The sequence below is a fragment of the Oncorhynchus clarkii genome, chromosome 1 (genome assembly GCF_045791955.1).
Source record: "Oncorhynchus clarkii lewisi isolate Uvic-CL-2024 chromosome 1, UVic_Ocla_1.0, whole genome shotgun sequence".
NCBI lineage: Eukaryota > Metazoa > Chordata > Actinopteri > Salmoniformes > Salmonidae > Oncorhynchus > Oncorhynchus clarkii.
This window is the reverse complement of record NC_092147.1, coordinates 51,419,565-51,440,723: the sequence shown is the minus strand read 5'-3', so window position 1 is coordinate 51,440,723 and position 21,159 is coordinate 51,419,565. Positions and strand designations below refer to the sequence as shown.

General features: G+C 41.6%; 1 protein-coding gene across 3 annotated transcripts; it reads right to left on the bottom strand.

Annotated features, from left to right (window-relative positions):
• Nucleotides 1–280: 280 nt before the first annotated feature.
• Nucleotides 281–20,905, bottom strand: LOC139408628 (solute carrier family 25 member 3). Of its 3 annotated transcripts, none has more exons than XM_071152748.1 (8): nt 20,571–20,905; nt 20,151–20,314; nt 16,772–16,896; nt 12,826–13,005; nt 10,218–10,399; nt 6,204–6,376; nt 1,872–1,982; nt 281–926 (listed from the first exon to the last, which is right to left on the bottom strand). In XM_071152748.1, the coding sequence occupies exons 2-8, from the start codon at nt 20,296–20,298 to the stop codon at nt 766–768; spliced, it is 1,080 nt and encodes a 359-aa protein (XP_071008849.1). In that variant the 5' UTR covers nt 20,299–20,314; nt 20,571–20,905; the 3' UTR covers nt 281–765. The 3 variants fall into 3 exon arrangements, with proteins under 3 accessions (XP_071008849.1, XP_071008840.1, XP_071008860.1); XM_071152739.1 differs by lacking the exon at nt 16,772–16,896 and adding an exon at nt 13,352–13,479 and having other exon boundaries at nt 20,571–20,843; XM_071152759.1 differs by lacking the exon at nt 16,772–16,896 and adding an exon at nt 13,352–13,479 and having other exon boundaries at nt 20,111–20,314; nt 20,571–20,618.
• Between the last annotated feature and the right edge of the window lie 254 nt (nt 20,906–21,159).

The following is a 21,159-nucleotide window of genomic DNA, read 5'->3' as shown; positions in this document are numbered from 1 at the left end:
AAATGGAACGCCTTGTGCGCACTTCCGGTAATACCGTATACCCCGTATGGTACACAAACCGGTTGAAAATCTAGATACCACCCAACCCTATAAATATGTAGTTTTAGGTGATGGTGCAAAAAAATCTGACTGTTGAAAGTCTTATCAGAACCTCATATTTAAAACAGATAACTAAAATCACAACTACTGGCAATGGTCAGTCTGTAAAGAGGCATCTAAAGTGGAATCAAAACATTACCTTCCTTATCAGCCACAATCCTTGAAAAACAAGACAAAACACTGTTGTTTCCACATTTATTAGAACATTGACCAACTATGGTGGGGTGTTAAAACCTGATTGCATTCATGTCGTAGTCTTTCCTCTATACCCCCACAGGGGGGAACCATCTTCCCTCTTATCTTTTAGTATGCCTAATGAATCATTACCAATGACCAGTTGGGCTGGGGACAATTACATTTCTATTCAATCAATTCAGGAAGTAAACTGAAATTCCAATTACCTTCCATTCAATTAAGAACATTTGCATTTAAAATTAGAATTGAAGTTTACGTCTAGAACTGACACGGAATTCAAATTGAATCAACCCCAATCCTGCTGATCAGTAGCCCAGCCCAGGGTAGGTGGCTATGACTATAGCAGGTAGAGAGCGGTGTGCTAGGCGGTTGTTAACTGAAGGATGTGTTTGATAAGGCCGCTGTCTTACATCTTTTGATAAGGCCGCCATTTTGAATTGCTATTTGTTGATAAAGCCGATATTTGTTTCGTTACTCGGTGAGGCCAAGCTTCTTCTTGAGGGACTCGGGCATCTCTGGGGGAGGGGGACGGGGCAGGCGGAAGTAGACCTTCACAGAGTCGTAGATGAACCACTGCAGGGCGGTCAGGGTACCGATCATGATGATACGGGCCACCAGACCCTTCCACACACCTGAGAAGGAAGGACGAACAGAGGGAAGAAAGAGCAAGATAAATAAAGGCAAACTGTTTAAACTCCGATCAAATTGAGATATTTGAATATCCCATTACACCATTTAAAAATATCAAAGGTCAACAACTAATGATGGTTACTCTGAGACAGGTGGTAATAGGTACTGCAAGTCTGCACTGGTAGTATTCGAGTGAGGCTGCCAGTGCAGGTAATGGGCTGGGGAGCAGGTAGACTGTTCGCACAGGCCATTGACTCAAGCAACTGTCCAGCCAGAAAGCTGCCTGGGGCACCTGGGCTGGAGCTGCAATCAGCCCTCAGAGAGAGATCTAAGGAGTGTGTTGGAAACCTCAGTGTTTTTACTGCAAAGTTAACACCATCAATCTACATTCTAAACCAGTGGTTCTTAACTGGTTGTGCCTCAGGACCCAAATTCAACCAGGTTGTCTCAGTCGCAAACCAATATTTGCGTTGCGAAAAAAGGCCATAAAAATAAATAAATCCAGATTGTGTTATGCCATGATAGTAAATGTGACAATAATATGACAAAGGAACAACATTCCCACCTTTTTCATTGTCAATAATTCAATTTTGCCCATATTATTGATTAAGAATGTTAATAAGCTTACTGGTTTGAGACCACAAAACCAACTAAACAGCGCTAATAGTTCCATATTAAAAATACTGGGATTGAAGTAAAATTGCTCAGGGATTTAATTATTCAAAAATCTAGGTTCATTATCATTTCTAAAAACGTTCTACCTGGTTTTAGTTGTTTAAATTCAATGAGCATTTTAAAATGTTTATTTAAAATCAGACACCCATTCAAAACCTCCATTTGGGTCGCAACCCATCAGCTGAGAATTGCCGTTCTAAAAACAGTTAGAATGGGCAATAGGATAGCCCGCCTTCTGTCTGTAGAACTTCTGGAAAGAATCCAGTACTCACCTTTGGGTCCGAGTTTCTTGAGTACTCCGATGGCGCTGCTGCCACTCTCCTTGTTCAGTACAGACACCACAGAGTCAGCAGGGTGAGACACAATGGCACAGAACACACCAGCTGAAGGGGAGAGAACAAACACCAGGGATGTGATCAAGACAACATAGGAAATCTTGATTTTGACTAGGGCAGCAGTCTCAAACATACAGCCAAATATGGCCTGCTAACAGATTTAACGTGACCAAATTATTTTTTTATGACCATTTCTTCAATGATTTTAAATGCAGTTCATCCACCAACAGTGCATTCGGGAAAATATTCAGACCCCTTGACTTCTTCCATTTTTTGTTAAGTTACAGCCTCATTCTAAAATGGATTAAATAGAACATCAATGTACACACCCCCATAACGACGAAGCGAAAACAGGTTATTTGTGTGCAAATGTATTAAAAACACAAAACAGAAATATTCAGACCCTTTAGTATGAGACTCAAAATTGAGCGCAGGTTTTCATCCTGTTTACATCCTTGAGATGTTTCTTCAACTTCATTGGAGTCCACCTGTGGTAAATTCAATTGATTGGACATGATTTGGAAAGGCACACACACACACACACACACACCAATCTATATAAAAAGTTTTCAGTTGACAGTGCATGTCAGAACAAAAACCAAGCCATGAGGTCGGAGGAATTATCCGTACAGCTCCGAGACAGGATTGTGTCGAGGCACAGATCTGGGGAAGGGCACTAAAAAAGGTATGCAGCAATGAAGGTCCCAAAGAACAGTGGCCTCCATTCTTAAAAATGGAAGAAGTTTGGAACCACCGAGGCCCGGCCAAACTGAGCAATCGAGGGAGAAGGGCCTTGATCAGGGAGGTGACCAAGAACCCGATGGTCAATCTAACAGAGCTCCTCTGTGGAGATGGGCGAACCTTCCAGAAGGACAACCATCTCTGCAGCACTCCACCAAATCAGGCCTTTATGGTAGAGTGGCCAGACGGAAGCCACTCAGTGAAAAACACGACAGCCTGCTTGGAGTTTGCCAAAGGGCATCTGAAGGACTCTCAGACCATGAGAAACAAGATTCTCTGGTCTCATTAAACCAAGATTAAACTCTTTGGCCTGAATGCCAAGCGTCACGTCTGGAGGAAACCTGGCACCATCCCTACGGTGAAGCATTGTGGTGGTAGCATCATGCTGTGGGGATGTTATTCAGCTGCAGAGACTAGTCAGGATCAAGGGGAAAGATGAACGGCCCAAACAGAGATCCTTGATGAGAACCTGCTGGCTTCGAGACAAGTGTCTGAATGTCCTTGAGTGCCCCAGACAAAACACAGACTTGAACCCAAATCACTGGAGAGACCTGAATTATTTTATTTAAAAAAAATGTCACCTTTATTTATGTAGGCAAGTTACTAAAGAACCAATTCTTATTTACGATGATGCCTACCCAGGCCAAACCTGAACGATGCTGGGCCAATTGTGCACCACACTATGGGACTCCCAATCACAGCCGGATGTGATACAGCCTGGATTCGAACCAGGTACTGCAGTGACACCCCTTGCGCTGAGATGCAGTGTCCTAGACCACTGCGCCACTCGGGAGCAACGCTCCCCATCCAACCTGACAGAGCTTGAGAGGATCTGCAAGAATGTGAGAAACTCCCCAAATACAGGTATGCCAAGCTTGTAGCATCATACCCAAGACTCAAGGCTGTAATCTCTGCCAAATGTGCTTCAATAAAGTACTGAGTAAAGGGTCTGAAAACTTATGTAAATAAGGCTGATTAATAAATTGGCAAAAATGTCTATTGTTATGGGGTATTGTGTGTAGAATGAGGAAAACTATTTAAATCAATTTTATAATAAAGGCTAACTTAAATGTGGAAAAAGTCAAGGGTCTGAATACTTTCTGAATGCACTGTAAAACTGCAAATGTCTCTCTGCTCCATGGCAAAAGACTCATCCAAGTTGTCAGACCTTGGTGGCTTGTCATTGTTGATAGACAATTTTCACTCCACACACACACACACACACACACACACACACACACACACACACACACACACACACACACACACACACACACTACAGAATTCAAAATGACAATGCTCAACTTTCATAATTTGATCAGTTATACTTGGATGTGTAGTGGCAGCGTTTGTTGCTGGCATGTCATGCATAAATTTGCTACTCATCAAAAAAATCATTAACCTAACTGACAACATTACACATCGACAAATATTCTTTACATCAATAACATAGGAATCACTACAACATTTATTGTACAACCTCACACTATATTAGGCCAAGCCATTGGAACTTTGGTTTTCCTAGATTGTGATCAATACATTCAATCGATTTGGACACTGCTTTAAAGCAAATTTCTGCAGCATTATTAAAGATGTTGAGGATTTCATTCCTGTGCTGTTTTTAAATTACCCTGGTAGGTTGACTGATAACGTGAACCAGGTTGCAGGCACCAGTTACAGTTTGAAGCTTTTTCTTGAGTGGGCAGCTTGATGAAAGCCAGTCAATGTTGAAAAACACCCACAAAATATACCTCTGTTGATCACATACACTATCAAGCATTTTACCAATTATCCAGATACTGCCTGTTAGCACTTGTTGGTCAATAGCAGTTTCCCACCAGAATGGGCTTTAGGTGAGGTAGATGAAACTGTAGCCATATTACTCCAACAGTATTTAACATGATCTTCTAAGCTTTACAGGAATGTTATTATTAATATAAAATGGCAACCCCTCCACCTTTGGCATTTGTTTTCTGTAGATGATTAAAACATTTATTGCTACCACTGTATCAAAAGGCATTATCTGAGTTTCAGAGATCGTCAGAATGAAAGTCATCTGTTACTAGCAAATTATTGATTTCATGAGCTACATATGCTACATATGTTAACGTGGGCTATTTTTTTAGCACTTTCCTGGGATGCTTGATTGTTTTTGTTGCTTTACTGGGAAGCTTAACAGAAGTAGACATGCTCATGTTATTTATGTTAGTGCAGGGTGAGCTGCACACAGTGGACTTCCTACTAACGGCACACCACCTCAGTGCTAACAGCATAACTCTGGTTCATAGGCACATGATTACTGCATACAATAGCTGTAGGATCTGTAGAGGCATTCAGGGCAGTTAGAGGGCCATAAATTAGGTTACTTACATTGGGTCTTCCAACACCCCTGGGATAATGTACATTTGCTGAAGTATAATGACAACTCAGTGACACAATGGTAGGGATTAACTGAGCTGGGGTCATTGACAAGTCATTGTCTCATTGCAACCTTATAAGGCTGTGAAAGGATCCAGGAACCCAAATGACTTGTGAATTCCATCCTCCTTATAAAACGAGTGTTTCAAGAAGGTATCAAAATTGTCAATAAATGTTACCCCCACAGAGCTGCAAGTCTCATAGTTATGGAGGGCTAAAAATCTGCTGAAATGTTCAATCCCACGATTTAGGCAAGGGCACAGGGCCAGTTATTATGGGGCATTTGTTGGGGTCAAGCAGAGACCCAATCAGTTCATTAAAATCCATCTTCAGCTGTTATGAGCTGCCCTTCATAGTTCATGTGGGATTCAATTACACTATGATAGCCAACATTTCCTGATGCAGGTTTAAAATGTTTGAGAACAGCTTATTGATGTCCTGTACTCGTGGATAGCAGAACATTTTTGCTCCAGGGACTGAGACGTTTCTTACCATTGAACTACCCAATTTAACAGCTGGAGAAGGGGATGGAGAAATCCGCCCATTCCCACCCCTCACATAATCCGTTGAACCTTTCACAGACCCAGGAGAAGCAGGATAGCAAACACTTTAAAAAAAAACTTTAACTAGGCAAGTCAGTTAAGAACAAATTCTTATTTACAATGACAGCCTACTGGGGAACAGTGGGTTAACTGCCTTGTTCAGGGGCAGAATGACTGATTTTTACCTTGTCAGCTCAGGGATTCGATCCAGCAACATTTCAGTTACTGGCCCAATGCTCTAACCTTTAGGCCACCCCAATCAACAAAATAAAAAACTTAGGAAACAGGAAGAAACAGGTTAAGGCGCAGGAGGTATCAGAGTTTGTGACTTGGTTGGCCCCTCCCAACATTTTGCTTAGGGCCCCAAAAGGCTAGGGCAGGCTCTGACTGCATGTCTAGGTATGGATATGGGTAACCAGACACAAGCCAGTACGGCTCCTCATGTTGATTTTTTTTGTGGCCCCCACCAAAGTTGCTGCCCATCCCTGACCTATATGGTTGTAAATCTGTTAACATACCTATTCATCTACCATTTTCAATAAACTTCTATCCAGCATTGTGGACTCACCGATATATCCTGCCACGAAGGTGACAACCAGCTGTTCAGACTTGGAGCATTCAGCACGGGGCTTGGGGACCACATGTTTGTACAGCAGCTCTACGGTCCTCTCGAAGCAGGCAAACTTCATCATGGTGTAGGGGATCTGCCTCATCCACAGAGGTACCACACCCTTGTAGAAACTAGAGAGGACAGAGGAAGAGGTGGAGCAAATGAGTGACTTGTTGGTTTCATTGACATTTCCCACACCAGGATTAAGCCTAATTTGGAACTATATTAAAAATAAATCTTAGATTATTTGCCCATATCGTGCAGCCCTATGTGGCAGTGTGGAAATGACCTCAATTGAGCAGTGGTGTAAAGTACTTTAGTAAAAATACTTTCAAGTACTAAAGTCATTTTTTTTGGTATCTGTACTTTACTATTTGACAACTTTCACTTTACCCCTACTTTATTCCTAAAGAAAATACTGTACTTTTTACACGAATTGCACCCTTTTCCCTGACACCTAAAAGTACTCGTTATATTTTGAATGTTTAGTAGGACAGGAAAATGGTCCAATTCACGCACTTGTCAAGAGAACATCACTGGTCATCTACTGCCTCTGATCTGGAGGACTCACTAAACACAAATGCTTTGTTTGTAAATTGTGTCTGAGTGTTGGAGTGTGCTCCTCGCTAGCGTAAATAATCATTTTTTTAAAAAAGAACATGATGCCATCTGTTTTGCTTAATAAGGAATTTGAAATGATTTATACTTTTGATACTTAAGTACATTTTATCAATTACACTTACTTTTGATATACTTATGTATATTTAAAACCAAATACTTAGACTTTTACTCAAGTAGTATTTTACCGGGTGACTCACTTTTACTTGAATCATTTTCTTTTAACTCATCTTTACTTTTACTCAAGTATGACAATTGGTTACTTTTCACCACTGAAATTGAGTGCAAGAAATGCAGAAATGATTGAAGTGCTGAAAATGGTTTTGACTGAAGTTCAATTGAACAGTATTTTTTTTAACCTTTATTTAACCAGGCAAGTCCGTTAAAGAACAAATTCTTATTTTCAATGATGGCCTAGGTACGGTGCCTTGTTCAGGAGCAGAGTTTTACCTTTTCAGTTCGGGGATTCGATCTTGCAACCTTTCGACTACAAGTTCAACGCTCTAACCACTAGGCTACCTGCCACCCCGATATAAAACAATCAGAATGGAGAAAGACTCATTGAAATCACTTAGAAAGTATGTGTTGCCACCCTAGGATCACTTCTACAAATGTATAACTTTTATTATTCAAAAACTAAAAATACTGTCATATTTTCTTTTTAAATACTGATGTAATATTTTGGCCATATCGCCCAGCTATTCATTTTTTGGGCCAATTTTAACAATGAAAAAGCTTTGTCTAAATTAGCCATGTTACTTTATTACACACAAGGATATACCATGACATTTGAAATGCTTAGTTTAATAACACGACAAACTTTAGAATGTAGTGTGTGTGTACGGCACATTGAGCTACTGATGCTTCAGACATGTGGCTAAGCTCATATTCTCTCATGGGGTACGGGGTTGTGTTTAACATGAAAAGTAATTTACCATCATAGTGCATTTAGCTCTCCGGTCAGCCTTGACAACGGTATACTATTTTCCCCACTTCCAACAGTGATCAATGCAAAACACCATTTCATTTTTTTATTTTTTATTTTTTTTTAAACAGAATTCATTCTGAATGGCGAACATCAAACTTCTCTTTCAATGGCAATAGTCAAGCAAATAACTGCTGGTCTCATGGTAATTAACCGTTAATTAACATACACATTTAGCATCTCCTGTCTTCCACACATAGCCTACAAGCCACTGTTGCAGTCCTTTGGAACTTCTACATTTGGAAAAAATCTAATAAATCCATGTCATATAGCCTAAAATCACAAACAATCCTTTATTTTAGACAGGTCTAAAGAAACATGATGAAAATGTAGTCTATTTCAGAAGAACAGAACTCTGCGTAGTCCTTATGTTAGGCTCTGATCCAGCTATGCCATTTCGCTGTGGGCAACACTAATTTAGCAGACAATATTTGATTAGAATTCCGTGGCATTATTTTATAGCATGAAGAATACAATTTAACATAGCTGAACAAAATAAAAATAATATTTTCTCCAAACCATTTGAGGAAGTGCGCACATGCGTCTATTCTGTGTTGAGCGGTTAACAAATAAACAGGTCCTCCTATATGCTTCATTTAGAGTTATTTATGTAACTAGTCCAACATTTGTATAAACTGTTCTGATTTTTAATACAAATTAATAAAACCACTAGCAAACCTGTTTTAAGCAATCAGCCTGATGCAACAGATGAGAATATTTAGCTTAAAATGTTGATAAACTAATATGCTATTTCTACACATTATAAGCGCAGCAATGCGCACACGGCAGTAGGATATATGCGCGACTGTTCCATAAGCAGGATAACACCATTCTCAAAACTAACCACAAACACGATTATGCATGTAATGCTTTTATTATAAAAGGTGCATTTTTATGGTGAAAATGAATCATCCCCAAACTTGAAACTCACATGCTGCGTATGTATGCCAGTTTGGCTCGACACCCTTTGTAAAGCGGATAAATGTGTTTAATTTTAAAGACGTTATTTGGCCACTTTAGTTGTGATAGAAACCTTAAAAACATATAGGCCTATGGGCTAGTCTACATGAGGTGTGCGATGATTTTAAAAAGTTGCAAAAAAAGCATGCACTGTTTGCCTTAAGCCGGGCATCATTCACAAGTGATAGGTTAATATTGTCACCCACCAAACTATTCTTGATTTAATCTTGTCTTTACATATACTAAATAATATATGCGTTACATTTCTTTTGATTTAGAATGGACCATTATCATGCACCTGTCTTGAAACAGGGACAGCGGGAAAAAAATACATATCTATGCACTTAAATAGCGAATGGATAACGCTTTTCCAATGGTTCATTTTCATGCCAGCCAGGTAGACTGCACTCCTGTTTTAAAGAGAAGCAATGTGCTTAATATTAGGAAGGTTGAGAAATCAAATATAGCAGGTCTAGCCTATAGAAAGCTGATGGGATCCTCTTTTTAACAGAGGAATGTTGCGCAACATGAGCTCATTTGAAGTGTTTAATTTTATTTTCGATTACATTGGCATTTATGTCAGAGTGAGTAGAGAGACAAAGTGCGGTGTGCCAGGCAGTTAGCAAGTTTGGTAGGCTACTTATGACCATCAGCAGCATCAGAGCTTGGAGAAGCATAATTACTGTTACTAAAAACGATAACATTGAATTTGACTGCCATCATGACCGATGGTAATACGGTCACTGTAACAGCCCTAGGTGCACCTTGTGCTGGGGACAGTAAAAGGCCACAAAACAAACTGCAGTTGTGTCACAACAATGCCACAGATGTGTCAAGTTGAGGGAATTTACAATTGGCCTGATTACTACAGGAATGTCCACCAGAGCTGTTGCCAGATAATTAAATGTTCATTCCTCTACCTTAAGCAGCCTCCAACGTCGTTTTAGATCATTTTGTAGTATGTCCAATTGGCCTTACAACCGCAGACCATGTGTAACCACACCAGCCCAGGTCCTCTAGATCCGGCTTCTTCACCTGCAGGGATCATCCGAGACCAGTCACCCGGATAGCTGATGAAACTGAGTGTTTCGGTCTGTAATAATAATGCCCTTTTGTGGTGGAAAACCCATTCTGGTTGGCTGGGCCTCGCTCCTAAGTGGGTGGGCCTATGTTTCAGCCCCTGCCCAGTCATGTGAAATCCATAGATTAGGTCGTAATTTATTTAATCAGACCGATTTCCTTATATGAACTGTAACTCAGTAATATCTTAGAAAATTGTTGCATGTTGCATTTATATTTTTGTTCAGTATAGTACTTCACTGATTATACAAATCCAGACCAACATCAAAGGGTTACGGCTAAGCAGAAGGTAGTGAAATGTGACCGGCTGATTTAGTTGGGATACTCACGCCCAGATGCCCTCCTCTGCGAACATCTTGGGGGCACACTGTCTGAGGTTGCTGGCGTAGCCAGGGCAGGTCTGGATACGTACTTTACACGCCTCCATAGGGGCCAGGGCGATGTCAGCAAAGAACTCAGCACTGGCAGACGCAGCCAGGTAGAGGGAGGTCCTCCACAGATAGGTGTTTTCCTGGGGAAGGCAGACTGGGAGGTTAGGAGTTGAAGACGAAGTGTACACCCCTAGACACAATGTAAATCATAATGAGTTGGGAGGAGATGAACAACTATTCTTCAGCTCTTTCTCAATTCATCTTTACTTGATTGCCTTGCTTTCTCTCGCCTCGCCTCCTTTTCAAAGCGTATTATTAAAAGGTCTGATACAGTTGGTGTCAAGGAGATAGGATGCGATGAATCACGGAACAACTCATTGAGATGGAGCCTTTCTGTGCCACTGATGACAACCTTATTTCAGTATTAATTAATTAGCTGGAACTGGGAAGTGTTTTGGTTCGAATGGTAACATCGACTTCAACGGCGTGAGGCTGCGAGAGGATTGCGGAGATAGCAGAGGCCCGTAGTGATGAGAACTACTACTCTGACAATTACAGATGTGTGATGGGATTTCTGGTGCCAGCAGATGTACCCACCTGGGTGATGCCCTGACTACACATTGGTAGTGCAGAGCAGTTATTATAAAAACAATTACAGGGCAGATCAGATTTAACATAGAAGCTCAAATTTAATCTTCTGCATCGTTTCCAATCCCCCATACTGTTTAGTAAAATAAAATATTTGTAAAATGTATTTTCCTTTATTATTTGCCCCCAACCCTTTCCCTAATTGGAGTGAACTAACACACATAGGCTTCTACAGCCAGCTTATACACTGCATTCGGAAAGTATTCAGACCCCTTGACTTTTTCCACATTTTATTACGTTACAGCCTTACTCTAAAAATAATTACATTTCTCTCCCCCATCTATCTACAAACAAAACCCTGTAATGACAAAGCAAAAACAGGTTTACATTTTTCAAAAAAACGACGGAAATATGACATTTACATATATATTCATAACCTTTACTCAGTACTCAGCAACTTTGGCAGCGATTACAGCCCAGAGTCTTCTTGGGTATGATGTTAAAAACTTGGCACACCTGTATTTGGGGAGTTTCTCCCATTTCTCTCTGCAGATCCTCTCAAGTTCTGTCAGGTTGGATGGGGAGTGTCACTGCACTGCCATTTTCAGGTCTCTCCAGAGATGTTCGATTGGGTTCAAATCTGTGCTTTGGCTGAGACATTCAGAGATTTGTCCCAAAACCACTCCTGCGTTGTCTTAGCTGTGTGCTCAGAGTCATTGTCCTGTTGGAAGGTGAACCATCTGAGGTCTTGAGCAGGTTTTCATAGTGGATCTCTGTACTTCGCTCCGTTCATATTTCCCTCGATCCTGACTAGTCTCCCAGTCCCTGCGGCTGAAAAACATCCCCACAGCATGATGCTGTCACTACGCTTCACTCTAGGGATGGTGCCAGGTTTCCTCCAGAAGTGACACTTGGCATTCAATCTTGGTTTTATCAGACAAGAGAATCCTGTTTTTAATGGTCTGAGAGTCGTTTAGGTGCCTTCTGGCAAAGTTCTCCTATCTCCACAGAGAAGCTCTGGAGCTCTGTCAAAGTAACCACCTGCTTTTTTAGACAGCTCAAGGAAGAGTTTTGGTAGTTCCAAACTTCGTCCATTTAAGAATGGAGGCCACCGTGTTCTTGGGGACCTTCAATGCTGCAGACATTTTTTGGTAACCTTCCCCAGATCTGTGCCTCAACACAATCCTGTCTCGGAGCTCTACAGACAATTCCTTTGACCTCATGGCTTGGTTTTGGCTCTGACATGCGCAGTCAACTGTGGGACCTTATTATAGACAGGTGTGTGCCTTTCCAAAGCATGTCCAATCAATTGAGATTTACCACAGGTGGACTCCAATCAAGTTGTAGAAACATCAAGGATGATCACTGGAAACAGGATGTACCCGAGCTCAATTTCAAGTCTCATAGCAAAGGGTCTGAGAACTATGTTTTTTTTTTTTTTAATACATTTGCAAAAATTCTAAAAACCTGTTTTCACTTGGTCATTATGGTGTATTATGTGTAGACTGACAATGAAAAAAAGGTATTGAATCCATTTTAGAATAAGGCTGTAATGCAACAAAATTTGGCTAAGGGGAAGGGGTCTGAATACTTTCCGAATGCAATGTACATACTATATACATTTTACGGACACAATGTATTTTACAACAGTTATTGTTATCTTCTATTTGCCATATATTTGTAACTGTGCTGTTTCACAAAAGTTCTGAAACAGACCACTTCAGCTCCACTCAACCCCTCCAATCTATATCTTAACACCATCCAATTTGTTCTTATATAGTGTAAAGCAGTGTTTCACAAAAACGGTCTGCGAATACCCGCAACATATTTTTGTGTGGCCCCGGACAAGCATCCTGAATCTAACCCCATGAGAAGCTCGAACAGGTGTTTTTTTCTGTGGCTACACCATAGTGCAAATTAAACAAAATAAACCATTAACATTATTTTCATAGTCATCAATTACTTAGTAACGACTTACCTCTCCGATAAAGTCGCTGTAGGTGATCTTGAACACCTCATAGAAGCCAAACTTGCAGAGACCCTGCATGGAGTAGCCGATGAAAGTAGGAGCCCAGCCCTTAGCCAGCCCCCGCATGCCATCCTCCTTTATGGTGATGGAGAAGCCCTTGAAGATGCTCTTGTACTTGTCTGGGTCCACCTAGACAACACATTCAAAACAGATTGGTTAATGGATGTGAACTAGTAGTAGTGGTTTTGAGGGGGGAAATAATACTTGGGAGGTCCTTGTAAAGAAAATGCACTAAATACTACAGAAATACACAACACTACAGGGCCAGCCATACCACTCAATGTTTTATCACTTTACAAGGGTTGGGGCAAATTACATTACAATTCAGGAAGTAAATTGAAAAGGTACATCTACAATAGAATTTCAGTTTTACTTCCCGAATAGAAATGGAATTAACCCCAACTCCGCAATGTATACATTATTCCAGTCCAGTACACTCATTACAGCTCAGAGAGACATTAGCTGAGATACAGACCTGCAGACGGCACTTGACCAGGTCGAGGGGTACGACTGCCGTGTGTGTAATCCCACAGCTGAGGATGCCACCGAAGCCGCACAAGGCATAGTATTTCATAGAGCCAAACTCGCAGCTAATATCAGAATCTAGAGCAGACAGAACACAATACAAAACAGACAACACACCATGCACTTAGATAACAAAGGGAGCCATGCTAGGAATTGGAATTTCTCACACCACAACGTTAGCAATCCTGCCAAGGCTTGCAAACAGATGACAGACTGTTTGGTCAAGTATGTTTTCTAGGCCAGCGATTCTGAACTAGTGGGTCAAAATGAGGATTTGAATGCGCTGGTGTCTAAATTAGTCAAATATATATATATATATATATATATATACACTCCAGTCTGAACTTGAACAACTTAAACCAGGTAGAACGTGTAGAAATGTTTTTATTAATCTAGGGAAATCAGTTAAAACCAAATTCTTATTTACAATGACAGCCTTTCCCGGGCCAAAACCCAACAACGCTGGGCCAATTGTGCACCGCCCTATGGGATTCCCAATCACGCCCAGTTGTGATACATGCTGGAATCGAACCAGGGTCTGTAGGGACACCTCTAACACTGAGATGCAGTGCCTTAGACCGAGCCCCTTACATCTTTAATAACTTAATCCCTGAACAATTTTTCTTCAATCACAATATACACTGCTCAAAAAAATAAAGGGAACACTTAAACAACACAATGTAACTCCAAGTCAATCACACTTCTGTGAAATCAAACTGTCCACTTTGGAAGCAACACTGATTGACAATAAATTTCACATGCTGTTGTGCAAATGGAATAGACAACAGGTGGAAATTATAGGCAATTAGCAAGACACCCCCAATAAAGGAGTGGTTCTGCAGGTGGTGACCACAGACCACTTCTCAGTTCCTATGCTTCCTGGCTGATGTTTTGGTCACTTTTGAATGCTGCCGGTGCTTTCACTCTAGTGGTAGCATGAGACGGAGTCTACAACCCACACAAGTGGCTCAGGTAGTGCAGCTCATCCAGGATGGCACATCAATGCGAGCTGTGGCAAGAAAGTTTGCTGTGTCTGTCAGGTAGTGTCCAGAGCATGGAGGCGCTACCAGGAGACAGGCCAGTACATCAGGAGACGTGGAGGAGGCCGTAGGAGGGCAACAACCCAGCAGCAGGACCGCTACCTCCGCCTTTGTGCAAGGAGGAGCACTGCCAGAGCCCTGCAAAATGACCTCCAGCAGGCCACAAATGTGCATGTGTCTGCTCAAACGGTCAGAAACAGACTCCATGAGGGTGGTATGAGGACCCGACGTCCACAGGTGGGGGTTGTGCTTACAGCCCAACACCGTGCAGGACATTTGGCATTTGCCAGAGAACACCAAGATTGGCAAATTCGCCACTGGCGCCCTGTGCTCTTCACAGATGAAAGCAGGTTCACACTGAGCACATGTGACAGACGTGACAGAGTCTGGAGACACCGTGGAGAACGTTCTGCTGCCTGCAACATCCTCCAGCATGACCGGTTTGGCGGTGGGTCAGTCATGGTGTGGGGTGGCATTTCTTTGGGGGGCCGCACAGCCCTCCATGTGCTCGCCAGAGGTAGCCTGACTGCCATTAGGTACCGAGATGAGATCCTCAGACCCCTTGTGAGACCATATGCTGGTGCGGTTGGCCCTGGGTTCCTCCTAATCCAAGACAACGCTAGACCTCATGTGGCTGGAGTGTGTCAGCAGTTCCTGCAAGAGGAAGGCATTGATGCTATGGACTGGCCCGCCCGTTCCCCAGACCTGAATCCAATTGAGCACATCTGGGACATCATGTCTTGCTCCATCCACCAACGCCACATTGCACCACAGACTGTCCAGGAGTTGGCGGATGCTTTAGTCCAGGTCTGTGAGGAGATCCCTCATGAGACCATCCGCCACCTCATCAGGAGCATTCCCAGGCGTTGTAGGGAGGTCATACAGGCACGTGGAGGCCACACACACACTACTGAGGCTCATTTTGACTTGTTTTAAGGACATTACATCAAAGTTGGATCAGCCTGTAGTGTGGTTTTCCACTTTAATTTTGAGTGAGACTCCAAAGCCAGACCTCCATGGGTTGATAAATTTGACTTCCATTGATCAAAATCACACAAAAATGTTGTCAGCACATTCAACTATGTAAAGAAAAAAGTATTTCATAAGAATATTTCATTCATTCAGATCTAGGATGTGTTATTTTAATGTTCCCTTTATTTGTTTGATAGATAGAGAGAGCGCGCCATTAGCAGCACCAGTTTGGTTGATTTTGTGATCTAAAATCAGTGTGTTTATTAACATTCCTCATCCAGAATATGGGCAAAATTGTATTATTGACAATGAGGTAGGAATGTTGTTCCCTTGTCATATAATTACTACATTTAATATCACCATAGCATGAAAAATCGTTCCCCAGATTGTATTTTGCCGATTATTTTTCGTGATGTGAATATTGGGTCGCAACCAGACAGCATTGTTCAATTTGGGTCCAGCGGCAAAACCAGTTGAGAACCACTGCTCCAGGCCGTCCTCCTGAATGTGTATGCTGGCACAGTGGATAATTATTTCTGCCCGAAACTTCTGAGTGGTATTAACATACGAATGAATTCATGTTAATTGCAAGGTGATGGTGAGTAATATCAAAAACAAGGCACGAATACATAATATGTCCAATTTATTCCTGTACTCACACCAGGGCCTGCATTTATGGCTTTGAGATCATAATATACAAGATTACATGGATGGGGGGGGGGCGTGGAGCATGATCCTAGATCAGGAATCCTACTCTGAGAAACTTTATGAATACAGGCTCAGGACACCAACATTAATTTAGAAAACTTCCCCTGCAAGTATGGTAGACTTAACTCCAGGCTGGTTTTTAATAAGGAGGATGTCCTGTCCTAGCCTGGAAATTGTCTGCAGTTGTTGCTAAGCTAAAGGTCACTGCCGTTGAATGGATGTGGGTACAATATCAAATTGCTGATTGGGCACAGAGAAAGGGCAAGTGCAGTCTGAGGTCATAGATTAAAGGACAATGTATTAATAAAATGCACCTTCAAGTTCTGTTAAGGCTCAGACTTCACTCCCTCCTGTTAATGTTTTAAGCTGGTTCACAGCTCACTTGACCCCCTTTGACTTATTTATTATAGCTCCTAGTGGAGCAAAGGACCTAAACAGTCTCCAGCTCAAACATGCAAATGAAATAGGCCTAATGATAACAGGTTAAATTTATTTCAGCAAATTAGTTGTAACTCAAAATATTCCTGCAAACTTATTTGTGTGATCTTAGTCTTGGTGAAAGTCAGTTATTTTGGATGATGTCGTCTTGTGGTGAAATCCACAGCACAATATCCATTCCATGCCATGCAACCACTGGCGGGCCAACAGACCTGCAACCTGCACTTGACGAGGTCAAGGGGCACCAAAGCTGTGTGTGTGGTACCACAGCTCAGGATCCCACCGATGCCACACATAATTAAATAATGTGAGGAGCCAAACTCACAACTGTCTCCCTCTGAGGAAAAGAAAGAATTGGGGTTCTTTCACAGATGTAAGGGGGAACAAAATGTGTGCACTGTAATAGTAGGCCTACTCTTTAGTAGGGTAGTTGATGCATAGACCTGACATCATAAAACATTCAGTTCAACTCAGTGAAGACCATAGCTGTGTTCAAATACCCATACTAACATAATGTATACTACATACTTAATGTATATACACTACAACAATAAGTTCATTTTAGTATACAGTTGTGGCCAAAAGTTTTGAGAATGACACAAATATAAATTTTCACAAAGTTTGCTGCTTCAGTGTCTTTAGATATTTTGTCAGATGTTACTATGGAATACTGGCAATGGACACAAAATATCGATGTTTTGTTCCCCGAGCCACTTAGTTATCACTTTTGCCTTATGGCAAGGTGCTCCATCATGCTGGAAAAGGCATTATTCGTCACCAAACTGTTCCTGGATGGTTGGGAGAAGTTGCTCTCGGAAGATGTGTTGGTACCATTCTTTATTCATGGCTGTGTTCTTAGGCAAAATTGTGAGTGAGCCCACTCCCTTGGCTGAGAAGCAACCTCACACATGAATGGTCTCAGGATGCTTTACTGTTGGCATGACACAGGACCGATGGTAGAGCTCACCTGGTCTTCTCCGGACAAGCTTTTTTACGGATGCCCCAAACAATCGGAAAAGGGATTAATCAGAGAAAATTATTTTACCCCAGTCCTCAGCAGTCCAATCCCTGTACCTTTTGCAGAATATCAGTCTGTCCCTGATGTTTTTCCTGGAGAGAAGTGGCTTCTTCGCTGCCCTTCTTGACACCAGGCCATCCTCCAAAAGTCTTCGCCTCACTGTGCATGCAGATGCACTCACACCTGCCTGCTGCCATTCCTAAGCAAGCTCTGTACTGGTGGTGCCCCGATCCCGCAGCTGAATCAAATTTAGGAGACGGTTCTGGTGCTTGCTGGACTTTCTTGGGCGCCCTGAAGCCTTCTTCACAACAATTGAACCGCTCTCCTTGAAGTTCTTGATGATCTGATAAATGGTTGATTTAGGTGCAATATCCTTGCCTGTGAAGCCCTTTTTGAGCAAAGCAATGATGACGGCACGTGTTTCCTTGCAGGTAACAATGGTTGACAAAGGAAGAACAATGATTCCAAGCACCACCCTCCTTTTGAAGCTTCCAGTCTGTTATTCAAACTCAATCAGCATAACAGAGTGATCTTCAGCCTTGTCCTCATCAACACTCATACCTGTGTTAACGAGAGAATCACTGACATGATGTCAGCTGGTCCTTTTGTGGAAGGGCTGAAATGCAGTGGAAATGTTTTTGGGTGATTCAGTTCATTTGTATGGCAAAGAGGGGCTTTGCAATTAATCTGATCACTCTTCATAACATTCTGGAGTATATGCAAATTGCCATCATACAAACTGAAGCAGCAGAATTTGAAAATTAATATTTGTGTCATTCTCAAAACTTTTGGCCACGACTGTACTGAAAAAGAATGGATTTAAATACGCTTTTTTGCCAATGTTTCCTGACAACGTGTGTTGCGCGTTCGTAAATCATCAGTTATTCTGTGCTCTGGTACACTCAGATGAAAGTTCTGAAATCAGAGTAGATAGCCAGAGAGAATTTACGAATGCACCCTAATGTCCATTGAGAACACAACTATACCACTTAGCTAAGAATGACGGGAATAATGACATCAACAAACGTTGGGTAGTTAGTTAGATAGCATATAGTTAATATACTGGCAAGTTTGATGTATTAGTTGCCAACTAACATTAGGTAGCTAGCTAACATACCAGTACATACTGCTGTAATGATATGCTGTTTCATAAGGATAGCGTAGCTAACAAATTGATGCCAACATAACGTGTAAGGTAAAAGTCATTTCTTTAGTACATTGCCCAACATTTGTCATAATTAGTTAAAACAATGAATTTGTATCTGCTCGTTGGACTTCGGCTGCATATTTTCTTTAAATCTCAAAACGATGTGAATCCACACCCTTTTTGTGAATGATTTCATTATGGGCCCTAAAAGCACAAAATATGTCCCCTGTTTGCATACTTCATACTTTGGCGAATGTAGTACGACATCCGGGAACTTTTGGTATACTAACTATATCCAATAAGCATACTATATAATCAATTTACGTCACAAATATGAGTATTCAAACACAGCTTATGTCTTTTTCTAGTACTGGGCCTTTCACAGGTGCCTCGTATTCTATTTAAGCTGATAAATTGTGTGGATACAGAGCGAAATCACCTTCATGACTGCGTTAAAATACTGTCTAACTACATGGACTCATGTGAACTGTAAGTCAGACTTATCTGATGATAGTAAATAAACTGGTGGTAAAATGGTATCCTATCTGCCTCATCTATTTGAGTGTGTCAAGTTTCATTACAAACACCACACATGAATCACTAACTGATAGTCAGTATATGGTAGCCGCTGTAAAATAAGCACAGGCCTACATAAAGTCCATAATTTGAGACCTTTAGTAATTGGGAGACTTCCAAACTCACATGGTAAGGCGATAACATAACACCCAATGCAGAAACTATACTCAAGTCTTATTTCAACAATGACATTTGCCCCTATGTGTTAGTCAACTTTTTTGTAACTAAGAAATCCTAGGCTGTTGCAGTATTTACTTGGTGAAGGACTACCTTTGCCAGGGACATAACGTTAGTTAGATAATATTACATTAGGCCTAATATAAGGTTGTACTGCATGTGTAGGTAAGTAGCTTAATTCAGCATAAAGGGGGCTGAGCCTTAGAAATACTTGCCATTTTCTTCGTTAGCTTCCTATTCAAATTCTCAAGATTTTTCTGCAGACTTGAAGCTAGATAGTAATAATTTGCACTGCCAAAGTTACTGGCCTAAAAAAAACGTTGTCCTTGCCGTGTCCTCTGCAGGGCCCCTGCTCAAAACGAAGTAGTGTCTAGAATGGGTTTGCGCAGAGGCCAAAAGCAAAGCAAAAGACGGCTTCGAGCACTATGGTGCCAGATATTCAGATAAGCTAACATTTATTGGTGTGTAATCAATCACCAATGACTTTATTTAGCTATATACGAAGGTAATCACTGATAAGCAGAGTGATAAAAACCCATCCCACACTGGACGAACGTTAGTGGTTGGCAACATTTGCAACTCAATTAGGGTCAGCATTCTAGCTAACGTTAGGTGGTTAAACGCCTAACTTACCCAGCTCGGTAGCATATCTAGCATGCACCACTCGGCTTACCCGCCACTGCAGCGGCGGCCAGCGTGCGTTTGCTTAGTCCATGTTCGGCAGCAAGGTTTTGTGACGGTTCCTCGACTTTTTGTAGCGTGAACAGCGGTGCGCTGAAGGGGTTCGCCCGCGCCAACTGTGTCAGCGAGTTGGGGTGCATTGTTCAGTACGGGTGGCTGTGGGGCATAAATAAAGACAACGTGGTTAGCTAGCTAACAAAACAATGACAGTGGCTGAAACGAAATGTATACGTCTGTCTAGGAATCCAACTAGCGAACTCTGGAACGTAGCTAAACTAGTTAGCCAACATTTGCTAGCTTCCCTTTGTTCTCTAAACCAATATTGTTGTTTTTAGCAATGTCTTTAACCAATACAAATGTTACTGCACGCAAAGTATAAATTCGCAAGAAGTTAGCTACGCATTTTCCTCACCAGCAGGCTTTCAGTCGCAAAATGGCGCGGCCGTCCTTCACCATCGGCGAATCTTAGAGGTCGTGAGGGTACTTACTTGACTGACAATAGTCAGCTGAGATAGAAAGATGTGAGTTTTATTGATTCATTTAATCTGGTAGGCTACACATTCAGAGCTAAAAGTTGAATTGCCGTATAGGCCGACAGACAAAGAGAACAAAATAAAAGTAGACAACAATTGAGTAGATTAAAACAAAGAAATTGATGGAGATGAAGCCAGCTTCATTCTTCTTTGGGGTTTATGGCGAACTACAATCAAAAGGTGTAGGTAGTGTCGCTACCAACTGGAAGGGGATAACAAAAATAGAAGTAAATTCCATACTTCCATACGGGGAAGGGACATTTAACATCAATCCCCATACACTACAAAAAAAAGAGATTTCCAAAAACATATACATTCCCACTCATTAATTTTAAAACGAAAATACCCTGCTCAGGCTCTGGTGCCTGAAAAGGTGGGAACGCAGGAAATAGTGCTTCATGGAGTAAATAAACCCAGAAAAGAGTTCAACTGCAGAAACAATTATGTTCATCCTTTGTGACTTGCTTT